At 40.8% G+C, this 13,256-nt stretch overlaps 2 protein-coding genes across 2 annotated transcripts; one reads left to right on the top strand and one right to left on the bottom strand.

Annotated features, from left to right (window-relative positions):
- The first annotated feature begins 25 nt into the window (after window positions 1–25).
- LOC134618971 (protein-glutamine gamma-glutamyltransferase 2-like) lies at window positions 26–7,667 on the top strand. Its single transcript, XM_063464631.1, has 15 exons — window positions 26–147; window positions 490–675; window positions 817–1,050; window positions 1,714–1,832; window positions 1,920–2,048; window positions 2,184–2,352; window positions 2,730–2,862; window positions 3,036–3,139; window positions 3,799–3,887; window positions 4,063–4,216; window positions 5,579–5,667; window positions 5,988–6,171; window positions 6,345–6,505; window positions 7,071–7,207; window positions 7,405–7,667. The coding sequence occupies exons 1-15, from the start codon at window positions 138–140 to the stop codon at window positions 7,550–7,552; spliced, it is 2,046 nt and encodes a 681-aa protein (XP_063320701.1). The 5' UTR covers window positions 26–137; the 3' UTR covers window positions 7,553–7,667.
- Window positions 7,545–11,593, bottom strand: LOC134619283 (kelch-like protein 10). The gene is made up of 3 exons (XM_063465049.2): window positions 11,379–11,593; window positions 10,521–10,956; window positions 7,545–8,007 (listed from the first exon to the last, which is right to left on the bottom strand). The coding sequence occupies exons 1-3, from the start codon at window positions 11,591–11,593 to the stop codon at window positions 7,660–7,662; spliced, it is 999 nt and encodes a 332-aa protein (XP_063321119.2). The 3' UTR covers window positions 7,545–7,659.
- Between the last annotated feature and the right edge of the window lie 1,663 nt (window positions 11,594–13,256).

Here is a 13,256-nt window from a genome sequence, read left to right as displayed (position 1 = left end):
ATGGGGGCGTCCCGATTAAGTTACACATGCTACAAATATCCCTCAGGAGCTGTTACACTGTGCGGTCTTTAACCAATAAGCATCAGCAGCTGAAGTGTGACTTTGCAGAGTGAAAGGACACGAAACCTGCTGCAGATATGAGCCAAGGTAAGGCAGAAGAAAAAAAATCCCTTGTTTCTGTGGGTTTTAACACCTGCAGATTAAGATGCAACTTCTGCTCTTTTTAAATAAGTGTCACCTTAAATGTCACAAGTAAAATGTGATGAGCAGGAATGGTAACTGACATTAGATCTGGAGCATTAGGTAACGCTCCGTCTGCAATGGGAAATGCTTTGCTGATGATTTTATATGATTTATTGTCTCTGAAGATACTTTGAGCAGGTGACCAAACTTTCATGAAGTCACGAATTTATTAAACTTTCATAGCTTTACTTACTGTTGCATGTCTATATGTTTTAGAGGTGTGAGTAGTTGTTTTGCCTTTGACAGTTTTGGACATTGAGCGCTATGATCTGGACATTAAGAGCAACAGCAGAAGCCATCACACACAGCTGTGTGGAGAGGAGTGTTTGATCGTCCGGAGAGGGCAGCCCTTCAACATTATCTTACACCTGACTGCTGGCAGCAAGGACTTCAAACCCGGTGAACCAGGCCTCACGCTCATCGTTGAAACGGGTACTACTGATTATTAATTGTACGTACATGTGTGTGCAGTGTCTTTGAATGCATGCATGAGTGAATCAGTAGTTATTTAGGGATTATTTGTCTGTAAACCGGATTTGGATTTATTCTTTATGCCTGTGTCCGTCTCTCCAGGTCCACTACCAAGAAAAGAATCAGACACTAAGGTTACCTTCAATATAACTGACTCCACAGTGGACACTGGCTGGAGTGCGTCTGCCACTTATGATCCCTCTGGAAACACACTATCATTGTCCATCTCCTCTTCCCCTGATGCCCCCATTGGGGTCTATTCTCTGACTCTGGACCAAAATGGGAAGAAGACCAGTTTAGGGCAGTTCACTCTGCTTTTTAATGCTTGGTGCCCCAGTGAGTACATGAAGTTGTCTCTAATTGATTTATGATAAGTTATTTATATTCTGGGTTCAGTGTCAGTCCCTTTAAATGTTGTCTGCTTTACATTTATATAGTATGTGGACACTATAAAATTTTCTAAATGGACAAATGTAAGGCCCTAGGGCAAGAATTGGCCCAGTGAAGACTCCAATCCCAGATGGATGTCACTGGAAAATATGAAGGAGTTATAACATTTCACTGTATTTTTTATATATTTTACAGCTTTTTCTGCTAATAAAACCCTTCCGCACAGTAATACATAAACAATAAGATGACAGAAAAGGTTTCGTTTACGCTCTCGTCTACTATAGAATTTTTGGTTTAAAAAAAGAGAATTATTTTCATCAATCAACAAAAACTTTATGTTTTTTAATTACTGGGCAGTGAGCTACCAGAACTTTTGTTTATTACTTTAGACATTTCTGATGTAGAAAACTGTTGTGTGCTGTAAAAATTACACTCCTTTGTCTTATATTAGGATATCTCAGGGATTAAATGTGTAGTTAAATGTCTTTACACTGACAGAAAGTGCAGTTTCATTCTCCGGCCTACTTAAGATCAAAGTGGCGTGTATGCGGCTCTCAGAGTTAAATGAGTTTGACCGGCCATGGTCTAAATGTTTTGGTGCGCCAACAGGAGATGCTGTTTACATGCACAGTGAGACAAAGAGGCAAGAGTATGTTCTAGCACAACATGGGCAGATCTACAGAGGAACACATAAAAGGATCAAGGGGACACCCTGGAACTTTGGACAGGTATCAGAAATGCCATAAATCAACAGATTAAGTAAGGGCTGTGCAAACATTTTGAAACATATCTCCTTCTCCTCGGTTCCTCTGCAGTTTGAAGCAGGAATATTGGACATCTGTCTGAAGATTCTGGATGAAAACCCTAAATTTGTGTCTGATGCTGATAAGGACTGCTCTGCGAGGAGAAATCCCATTTATGTGACCAGGGTGCTGAGCGCCATGGTAAGTTTGCTTTTTTATGAAGATGGTTGGTATGAAGATTGGTATGTATGAACGTTGGTATGTATGAAGGTTGGTTTTGTCTCTCCTTCACTTATGACTCATTTGTGTTTTTTTGGTCTCGTCTCTTGCACTCAGATTAACAGTAATGATGACAGGGGTGTCCTGGTAGGAAACTGGGGAAAGATTGAAGATGGCACTCATCCAGGAGAGTGGATCGGCAGCGGAGACATTCTGCGTCAGTGGGCAGAAAGCGGTCCTGTCTGCTACGGCCAGTGTTGGGTGTTTGCTGCAGTTGCATGCACAGGTTGACACATATTCTCAGTGCTTTAGAGTTTGCTATCTATTGGTTTGTTTTTTTGATTGGTTTAGTTTAATTCACAGTAATAATATAAAGTTAAATGAAAAAAAATGTCTGTTTTTTATTTTCAAGAACGATTAAAATAAACCAACAGTCTATGAGAGCATGCGAATGCTACAGAGAAGCTGTTTCCTTACAAACATCTTTCATCAGAGTTACAGTCCAGCTCTGTCTACTGACCAATCCAGGGTCTTTTAATTAGAGCCCCAAATTTAGAGTCTCTTTTGTTGTTCTGATTTTCTTTGTGTATATTATTTATCTCAGATGACAAACTCTATCTCAGCCATGTGCTTCATAAGCTGTGGCTGCTCTCTCTGCTTCAGTGTCTCGTGCTCTGGGCATCCCGTGTCGAGTGGTTACCAACTTTGGATCAGCTCACGATACCGATGCCAACCTTGTGATAGAAAACCTGTATGATGAAGATGGTAAAAGAATTTCTGGAGGTGATTCAATATGGTAAGCACACAATCATGATTGTTACAAAGCTGTTACATATAAGTTGACTATATGCATGTCTTGTTCAGTGCATTCTGCTTTACATTGCCTCTGTTGTTATCTATCCTAAATGCTCTGATTATTTTATGGTTTGAAAATTGGTTGCACTTCTTTCATTTTTTACATTTTTCCAGGAACTTCCATGTTTGGGTGGATAGCTGGATGACTCGTCCAGACTTGGGCCAGAAGTTTGATGGGTGGCAAACCAGTGACCCAACCCCACAGGAAACAAGTGAAGGTGACAAAGAAGACAAGAAAGAAACAGCTAAAAATATTTGTTAAATTCTTGAAAAGGGGTCACGGAAAGCAACAATAGTAGAACCATGAAAAGAAAAAACTGCTGTCAGCAGACACAAGCTGCTCACTAGTACCTTTAAAAAAGACATTACACAATCAAAACTCAGGCAAAGCACAACATGAGTTCACCACTCTCAGGGCTGGCCCACACACTGAGATCAAGTGGCTCTTCATGAGCTTTTATTTTAATAGGTGGATGATTGGTCCACTGAACTCAGTTCCTCAGGGGAAAAGTGTGGCAGCTGAGATCAGGGAAGACACACCCAAGACCTGCTAGGGCTGTAACTCAATTGGTCCTAATAAGTTAAACTCAGAGTCTAACTCAGAGTGGTTAGTTTTGTCTTCTGGTGCTGGTCATGGTTTTAGGCATCGTTATGGAGTAAATCACGCCTCTGACAGCACTGCGTGACCTGTTCACATGATTCAGCTCACGTGTGTTCTGGTCTCTCTGACACGAGAAAAAATGTTTTTCAACACAAGAGATTCAGCCTTTTGTCCTCTGTGCACATGACTATTACTTTGAATAATCGTTGTTTATTGCTGTTACGCTGACATCAAAGCACTATAAAGGAAATGTGTGTCTTTATTAATGTCTGTTAGGTGTTTTCTGTTGTGGACCAGCTTCACTGAAAGCCATCAAGGAAGGAGAGCTGACGCTAAAATATGACGTACCGTTTATTTTTGCTGAGGTGAGAAAATATCCTCTTCTGTTTAGCTGTGATGCTTTTATTGGTGATGCAGTTAGTTGAAAATAATAATAATAATAAAAAAAAACTATCTTAAGAAATACTGTGTGCTTGTAAATGAAACCATTCCCCTCTGTTGTGGTAAAAAAAAAATCATGCCTTGTATGTTTGTTCTCAGGTTAATGCCGATGTTGTGGACTTGGTGCACTTGTCAACTGGACAGTTTGTCAAGTTCAGTGGATCCACAAAGTCTGTTGGATGTTTTATAAGCACTAAAACCGTGGGCTCAGATGACAGGCGTGACATCACACACCAATACAAATATGCAGAAGGTACTGCAGAGTCACATGAGCAAAACCATGTAAATCCAGACTGCAGATTGATTTAAATCTCTCTCTAGAAGAAATTGATTTTTTAACATTCTGACATTGCGTTGTTGCCTCTGTCCCATCGCTAGTGTCCTCTTTTTGCATTTAATGTTCACCCTCATCTGTTTTTGTCTCCTTTCCTTGGGCTTTGTTGTTTTTTTTTCCTAGTTTAGTTTTGCATGTGGTATATGTTTCTTTGTTCCTCATGATCTTCTGTTCTTCTTCTTCTGTTTAACCACTGTCCCTATCCCTGTACTCCAACATATCACAATAACTATTTAAACAAATTTGTGGTTTTAAATATGTGTTTCCCTTAACCCTTTAAGACCTACCATAGAACCAAGTCCGCCAGAGCTTATATTATATTTTTACATGCTGTAGTGCCAATTTTGGGAGCATTTCAAGTTGATATACATCAATACAACCATTACAGCCCAAATTTTAATAATATGTATGCATTAAGTGCATAGTAATTACATAAATTGCAAAAAAGTGCAATAAACTAAAAAAAACCTGAAAATCGTTTTTGTTTTTTTAACATATATTTCTAGTTAGAGAAATTTAAGAGGCTTATCCCTCAAAACTGTAAATACAAAAAAGTTGCACAAACTAGTTTCCCACCACAGGAAATTTATTTGAAGTGTCTTCATAGTTTTACTTTTGAAATACACCAATTTTTATATACAGCAGGAAAAACGAAAATAAATATTATAGTGCAAATTTAAAAAAAAGCAGCATATGCATCAAAATAAACTATTTCCAGCAGTGCAATTTGAGTTCTAAGCATCCCAGAAACGACACAGAAAGTCATAAAGTCAAAGATAACTTTTAAAAACACCAGTACAGGCTCTGAGGCCCTGACAGTAAAAAAAACTACATTTCCGCGAAAATGACGTCACTTCCGGTTTCGGGCAGGTAATGGCGGACATGCGAAAGTTCGCGCTGACGTCTATTCCAACGTAGGAAGTGTTATGAACAGCTGATCGACTCGGCAAAGCGTGTTTCTGGAATATTATGTTTTTCTTGCTGCAAGCGCTTTTTATGCAGTTTTTGCAAAGCTATATGTGGAAGAAAACCGTGACCTAGGACAAGCTGATGGCATGAGATGTAAGTACAACTCCTCCGGTTTCATATGCAAAAGAAATTATTGCGCTAGCTTACGTGGTTGCAGTGATACAGGGATTTAAAAATAGATACGCAAATCGTAGCGGGGGCGCTACGCTCGGCTCTAAAGGGTTAACAGGAGAATGGAGCCCGTGCTCTTGTCGTAAATCTAGTTTAAAATGCGAAGACATACTGTATTTGTCATCCCTGTTTTTTTTTCAGGCTCTAAGGAGGAGAGACAGGTGTACGAGAAGGCCCAGCACCACAACAAGCTGCAGCAGCGAGGAGAAAAGCCAGGGCTCCATCTTAAGGTATTTTAGTGTTTATACTTAGTGGATTGGGCAAATATTGCAAACATATTTAAACCTATTGTATCTGTATAAAAATAAGTCATAAAAAGAACTTACTGGAGATTATGACAAATCTTCTGAGAGGATAAGTCATCTGTGTCTAAACTGTGAATTCACTCAAGTTAAAAATAATCAACACAGGTATGACAGGCATAAAGTGTATATGTTTTTCAAATATGGGCTATGACACAGGTACCCTAATTGACTTTTCATCTGCTTATTTGAACGTTACAGTGATTGTGTGCATTTAAAAAGAAATCATCTTTTAATTTGCATTTAAGATCAAGCTGGCTGACAACATGATGGTGGGCTCAGACTTTGAGGTGTACGCCATCCTCACGAACAACTGCATGGAGGCAAGAACCTGCAACTTTCTCTTCTTTGCCAGAGCAGTTAGTTACAAAGGAAAAGAAGGAGACAGCTGCGGAGTTGCTTCAGATAAGGTGGAAGTACCCTCTGGAGAAGGTTAGATCTGATCTTAGAGCAAAGTGAATTCAGTGATATGACACATCTGACTATGTAATCCATTATTAAGGCCACAGTGATAGCAAGGCCACACTTGCGCCTTTGTCTAATTGGAAAAGCTCTCAGGTTGAAAGAGCATTGAACTAGTTGTAGTATTTTTCATGTGATTTCAGAAAGACGCTTGTCTCTTAAACTGGAGTATGAGAGCTATGGGACAGCAATAACATCTGACAGGCTGATTCAGCTGTCAGCCATCACCATTGACAAAGAGACTATAGATTTTAATAAGGCTGAGAAGACCATTGTGCTGGATGAGCCAGATATAAAGATCGAGGTAAGGATGAATGCACATGAGAAAGAAATACATCAAATTACATTTAAATTAAATGTATGTTATAGTTTTGTGTTGTAGCTGTATGTTAATAAGTTAATATGCTATTAAACCTGGTCATGTGGATAGCCTAGCAGTCCAGACTCAGATTTTTTCCAAAGCTTTGCAGGCACTGATGCATTTTGAGGCTTATGGGGAGTCTGGATTAGTGTTCATGTCTGTTGCAACTTGCACTGCAATAAAGTGTCAGATTTAGCTTGATTTGCTATGAATCAGGATAAATGCTGGATTGTGTTTTTCTTTAAACTGTTATTTAGCCATAACCATTACACTGTGATTTTGTATGTACTGTGTCCTTAAGTCAAGCCGCAATAAAAAAAACAAACATTACTTTCAAGTCGTCCATTCTCACTTCAGCGTTTTTCAACTGTTTTCCTTCATTATTACCTTAACCTGGATTTCCATTTTTTTTTCTTTTTTGTTTAAATCTCAAATTGTATAGTTGCATGTGTTATGATCATTTACACTATTAAAAATGAAACATCTATCCCTGAACTGTTCACTGCAGCTGCTGGGAGAGGCCAATATAAACCAGTCTGTGACGACAAAGCTGACTTTGTTGAACCCTTTACCAGAGCAGTTGCAGGACTGTAGCTTCACTGTAGAGGGGGTCAGCCTCACTGACAGCAAACCCATAACAGCCAAGTACGTATTTATATCTGTAGTTCTGTGTAGTAGAGGAAACTTCAAAGCAAAGTTTTTAAAAAATCTTTTTTTCACAAATGTGACTTTTTGTAATGAATCGTTTTATATATAATACATGAAATAAAAGCTCAGAGATAAGCAAAATAAAAATAATATGAGATCACTCATTGTATGTTTAATGATGTATTTTTTTGCAGGATTGGAGCTGTGGGCCCCAAACAAGAAGCCAAAGCCACCATTGAGTTCATTCCAACCAGTGCAGGTCCCAGTGTGCTCCTGGTGAATTTTGATAGCGACAAACTGAAGAACATCAAGAGTTTCATCAATGTTGTCGTGAAGGAATGAGTCCACCCAGAATCCAACAGCTCCGATTTTACTTGTTGCTCTTTCAGTTTAATCACAAAATAGCAGCTTAAGATTACATATGGCCCTTTTTAAAATCTAATTTATAATCACTCCCTTTTATCCTCTTCCTCACAGGGGAGCTCCAGGGAGTTAGTAGGAACAGTGTACTCAGCCATATTGTTCAGCCCATACACTACACGGCAACTCAATGCACTGTGGGAAATCTCCATGTCACAGGCATCAATCCAGACCCCAAGCTTGACATTGTAGTAGTCAACATTAGAGGTGGTGGTGAAGCCGTTGTAGCCCCCTACAACAAACAGGCAGTCATCAATCACAGAGATGCCAAAGTTGCTGTGGGAGTTCAGCATAGGGGGCATGTTCAGCCAGGTGTTGGTGTGGGGATCGTACGCCTCAACAGTCTGCAGAGAAGCAGTTCCATTGAAACCACCTACCTACATGAGGAAAAGAGACATTTGAAGATGATGAAGCTCTAAGCCGATAGATAGATAGATAGATAGATAGATAGATAATAATAATAATAATGCATTTTATTTGAAAGCGCCTTTCAAAACACTCTAGGTCACTGTACACAATAGAGTAAAAAGCAACATAAAAGCAAGGAGTTTACACAATCATAAAAGCATAGGATATAAACAAATTTAAAATAGTCGAATGGAGAGGTTATGTAGGATAGGCTATTTTGAACAAGTGGGTTTTGAGTTGGGACTTAAAGAGAGAGAAGGTAGAGATATTTCTTAAATCAGGAGGTAGGGAATTCCAGAGTCGTGGAGCAGAGCAGCTGAAAGCCCTGCTCCCCATGGTGACAAGACGGGGGGAGGGGACAGAGAGTGACAGGGAAGAAGAAGATCTGAGACAACGAGATGGAGTGGTGATGTTAACCAGATCAGAGAGATATGGAGGAGAGAGATGATGAATAGCTTTAAATGTGTACAAGAGTATTTTGAAATTGATACGATATTTGACCGGGAGCCAATGAAGCTGCTGCAGGACAGGAGTGATGTGGTGGACAGAAGGGGTCCTGGTGATGATACGGGCAGCAGAGTTCTGGACGCGTTGAAGCTTGTGGATGGATTTTTGAGTAAGACCAAAAAGAAGTGAATTACAATAATCAATCCGGGAAGTAACAAGGCTATGGACAAGAATGGCAGTGGCATGTGGGGTGAGAAAAGGACGGAGACGATTAATGTTGCGCAATTGAAAATATGCAGACCGAGTGACATTATTAATGTGTGAATGGAAAGATAAAGTACTGTCGAGGATGACACCCAAACTTTTCACAGAGGAAGAAACGAAGACCGGCAAGTTATTGATAGTAATAGAGAAACTGTTGGTTCTGGATAATGTTGATTTAGTGCCGACCAAGAGGAGCTCGGATTTATTACTATTGAGTTTGAGAAAATTAGAAGAGAACCATGAATTTAGTTCAGCTAAGCAGAGGGTGAGGGAGGATGGGGGAAGAGCAGAATTAGGTTTAGTGGACAGATAAAGCTGGGTGTCATCGGCATAACAGTGAAAATGGATAGATAGATAGATAGATAGATAGATGCTGGCAAACTAACATATCTTCTGTAAATAATTCTGTAAACTTTCTTGCACATGCTCATTTTGCTTACTGTGAATATGTGGCCTGCACTGTGATGGCCCCGAGGCCGCTGCGCCTGCTGCCCATACTTCTGATCAGTGTCCATTGGTCGGCTCTTGGGTTATAATTTTCAACCGATGACAGACACTCAGTTCCAGTGAAGGTGTCATGTAGGCAAATATACAAAAACATGAACTTGATATATAGCACACATTTTGAAGGACACAGATAATACTGTATGAAGTAATGCCAAAAAGCTGGATTTCTAAATCGTCAAAGTTGAAACTATTTTGCCTATATTTGTACAAGTTTTCATAATATTTCCTAAATGTTTCTTCTATTGCTTCCAGGCTATACTGCAAGTTATTTGTAGATGAGTCCCTAATCTTGTGAATTGTATTAGCAGCTTGCTGCTGTCTAAGACAGTCTAGCTGCCTTTGGGCTGTTGTCATAATAATCTTGTTTCAAAAATCTAAGTTTTTTTTCCACTTCTTCAGTCAATATATTGTCATTTTTCTTTTTTAGAGTTTTGATTCTGTCTTGGAGCCGAACATTCTGAGTAGTTCGGTATAATATTTCCGTGTTTTTCAATTCCTTCATCATTTCCTTCTCAACCAAGGAGATGATGCTCAGCACCATCTCCTTGGTTGAGAACTGAAGAAAATGACCACCACCGATCGCGGAGGTTTTTCTGGTCCGGGTTTTGACACCAGAGCTCTGTGCGCCCGCTGAATATTCAGAATAGAGGCCGGCGGGAGCGAAAGCTCAGTTCTCAACAAGTCTTCCACAAACTGCAGCACAGAGTTTCCTTCAGAGCCCTCTTTTAGGCCAAAAATGCGAATGTTGTTCCGTCGGCTACGGCCTTCTAAGTCAGCCAGTTTCATCTGAATATTCCGTTGTTGCTGGAGCGACTGGATTAATGCGTCTTTTGCGGCCGTATTCCACCTTTCCATCTCTTCCAGTCTTTTCTCAGCTTCTTCAAGTCTGGTCTCATGGCTAGCTCGCTCCTTCGCCGTTTCTGCCAGTTTTATATTAATGTCTGAGTCAGCTTCTGCTGTTTAAATGTGATACAGCCTAGGCTATCAATAAAATAGAGCTAACAATCAATAATAAAAGGTTGAGACAGTTTTCATTTTGTATGTTTGAGGTATACTCTCTTTTCATTTCCAAAAACAAAAAAATAATAATTTACACAATATAGTGTTCATACTGAGGAGAGAAACAAAATATCGATCCTATTATAGTTGTATCCATCTAGTACCAATATCAGTTAATATCAATACTATCGATATTTGGCTCAATCACCTCTACTGTGTCTTTTTCTAAAAAAAATACAAATAAAATGACAGCAACGCCACCTACCTTGTGGTGGAGGGTCGTGCAGCTGGTGTCACTCCGTTGCTGGTGCATGGATGGAATTAAAGTCCACTGGTTGGTGCTGGGCTGATAGCGTTCAACACTATTGAATCTGCTGTACCCATCCATGGCAGTTACACTGACATAGCAGCGATATGAATGCATTGGCACCAACTCCTGCCAGGTGTGTGTGGTCAGGTCAAACCTCTGCACAGTATTGAACTGCTCGCTGCCGTTGCAGCCACCCACACAGTACACCGATCCATCGAAGAAAGTGACACCGTGATAGACCCGGGGTAGGTCGCTGACATTAGGTATCTTCACCCAGCGCTTTGCACCGATGTCGTAGGCCTCTATGTCATTGATGGGACTGCCTTCACTCCAGCCTCCAACAGCCAAGATGATGGAGGAGGGCAGGTGAGGACAGGCCGGAGGGTTGCAAAACAATTACTTGACACTCTTCACTATTCCCCACTATTTCATATCCAATTATGATTTCCATGATGTAATGTGGATTAATCAAAGCCAGCCTGACCTGCAAAGTAGTGATGTGTCGGTCGTGAACGAAACGGCTCTTAGAGCCGGATCTTTGAAGTGAACGACGCGAGCCGTGATTTTTTTTTTCTTTCTCTCACCCTCTCTCTCGCACTTTTTTCCCGCTTCAATCCGCACGCGATGTGTATGTGAATAAAATTAAAGCTTAAAAATGCGAATATGTACTTAACTAATTTTAAATAGTTTTCAGATACATGGAAAACTATAATATTCATGTGTAGGCTACTGTAAATTTTGAGTTTAGCTCTAGCCTTCCTATTATTTTAGATGAAAATCCTCAAAGACATTTGAGCAGTTGTCCCCTCGTACACCATCCGCTCCTGCTTCACAATGAGCCGGTCGCTCTCAATGATTTTAACGAGTTCATTTGCAGAGAGCATCAGGAACTCATCAGAGGTGGTGACAAACGCCTTGAAATGGTTCAACATGAAGAGTAAGGCCTTCATCAGCTGTGGGCAGTAGCGGTTTTTGATACGGGCCACACGGGCGGTTGCCCGGGGCGGCATCGTGGTGGGGGGCGGCATCACGGACATCGGCAAAAAAAAATAAAAATTGCTCATACTCATGCTGCCCCGACGTCATGCCAGCGCATAGGCACCGATCGGTTTTCTATCGCCCATTTGCTGGGAGTAAGGGGGCCCTCCGTTTGCGAGGTGCGCCTGCTGCTTGCGGCACAGGGAGGAGAGGGCGGGGCGGCGGGGGATTCTCTGGCTGGCTGGAGCAGCATCTAATAACCAACTCGCAAAATAAAACAAAATAAAAACAAAACTACAAACACGAAAACACCAGACATTATGATACAGACTTATTCAGACCGGTGTTTTTTCGAAATTGTATATGCGAAAAGTGAGCGCGAGAGTCCTCGGTGCGCCTGCTTGGTGCTGAAGTCAAAGTAAACTTTATTGTCATCTCCGCTACATACAGTCCAGTATATAGAGAGACGAGACAACGAGGCTCCAGTTACAGCAGGGCAAGTAAACAAACAATAAATATAAGAAGAGTAAGAAAATAAATATACACTTTAGGATTAGAGGTAAAGGGATCAATAACAATTTAAAGTTTATAATTTACAGTTTGATGATTTAAAGTCTCACACACAACCTTTCGAAAGGGGAGGGGGGCAGCTGCTTCCAAATAGAGCACATTTCATTCATAATGTTGTAAATCCAAACCCATTATGTATTCATGATCTGAATCCTGGGCTGTGCCAAATCCCAGAAATACACCCTAGACAAAGCGAATCTGTGAACTAAGGTGTAGGTCTATTAGGTTACGTTGTGGTGATCCTCGGGTTGGGGGATGGGTGTTTATACTGGAGTGCAAAATGAAAACCAATGGAAGATGGACAAGAAAAGTTCAAAGCCATCAGGTGCTCAGTTTAGAAAAAAGAGAAAAGAAGAGGAGGAGAAACGAGCAAAAGATACAGGTAAGCAGATGTGTCATTGGATAATGGCAGGTCATCCTGAAACAATCAGAATCAGAATACTTTATTAATCCCTAAGGGAATTATGTGGGTCACAGTTGCTCCAAGAAGAAATGGTAAAAATAGTAACAGTAACAGACTAAACTCCAAACAATACATTATGTTACAGATTTTAATATTAATTAGTCATTGTCAATTGTTGATTTGTCCTGTTCTCATTGTATGACGAATTATGATGGCTCTTTGGTAGCCGTTTGCATACTATGCATACTCTCTCTCTCTTCATATGTGTGTGTGTGTGTGTATGTTTCTGTGGTGAAATTCAGTATGGTTCTGACAACAGTTTTATGTTAATGTACAATCCTTAATATGTTTTATGTGTGTGTCTGTGTGTGTGTGTGTGTGTGTGGGGGGGGGGGGGGGGGGGGGGGGGGGGGGGGGCGGCGCCAGAGGTGAGTGTTCGCCCAGGGCGCCAAACACGCTAGGACTGCCACTGGCTGTGGGTTGTAGTAGAAATCTGTAAACCCCCAGATGCCGATGCAGTTTTGTGGGGATATTTGCTTCTCCATGAAGTCGCTGCAGGCTTGCATGATGCCCGATATTCCGAACCTGTCTGCTGGTATGAAAAGCTCTTGCACGTTGTCTGTTGTCACAGGAAAAACCCCAGTGTAGGCAAATTCAATGATGAGCTTCACTGTGCCAGGTGTCACATCGGGAATGTCAAAGATTCGACAGTCTGGGGCTGACCAGCATGCAAAGAGAGC

This window comes from Pelmatolapia mariae, linkage group LG20 (genome assembly GCF_036321145.2).
Source record: "Pelmatolapia mariae isolate MD_Pm_ZW linkage group LG20, Pm_UMD_F_2, whole genome shotgun sequence".
Taxonomy (NCBI): Eukaryota; Metazoa; Chordata; class Actinopteri; order Cichliformes; family Cichlidae; genus Pelmatolapia; species Pelmatolapia mariae.
The sequence above is the reverse complement of the archived record's forward strand: the minus strand, read 5'-3'. Positions and strand labels throughout refer to the sequence as shown.

Excerpts from the sequence above, each read along its gene's own strand:
- LOC134618971 (XM_063464631.1), top strand. Across the intron at positions 2,049-2,183 it reads CCAGGGTGCTGAGCGCCATG|ATTAACAGTAATGATGACAG; the intron begins GTAAGTTTGCTT and ends TCTTGCACTCAG. Across the intron at positions 3,888-4,062 it reads TACCGTTTATTTTTGCTGAG|GTTAATGCCGATGTTGTGGA; the intron begins GTGAGAAAATAT and ends GTTTGTTCTCAG.
- LOC134619283 (XM_063465049.2), bottom strand. The coding sequence starts at position 11,593 with ATGCCGCCCCCCACCACGATGCCGCCCCGGGCAACCGCCCGTGTGGCC. Across the intron at positions 10,957-11,378 it reads GTGAAGCAGGAGCGGATGGT|TTGCAACCCTCCGGCCTGTC; the intron begins GTACGAGGGGAC and ends CAAGTAATTGTT. Across the intron at positions 8,008-10,520 it reads GCACGACCCTCCACCACAAG|GTAGGTGGTTTCAATGGAAC; the intron begins GTAGGTGGCGTT and ends TTCCTCATGTAG.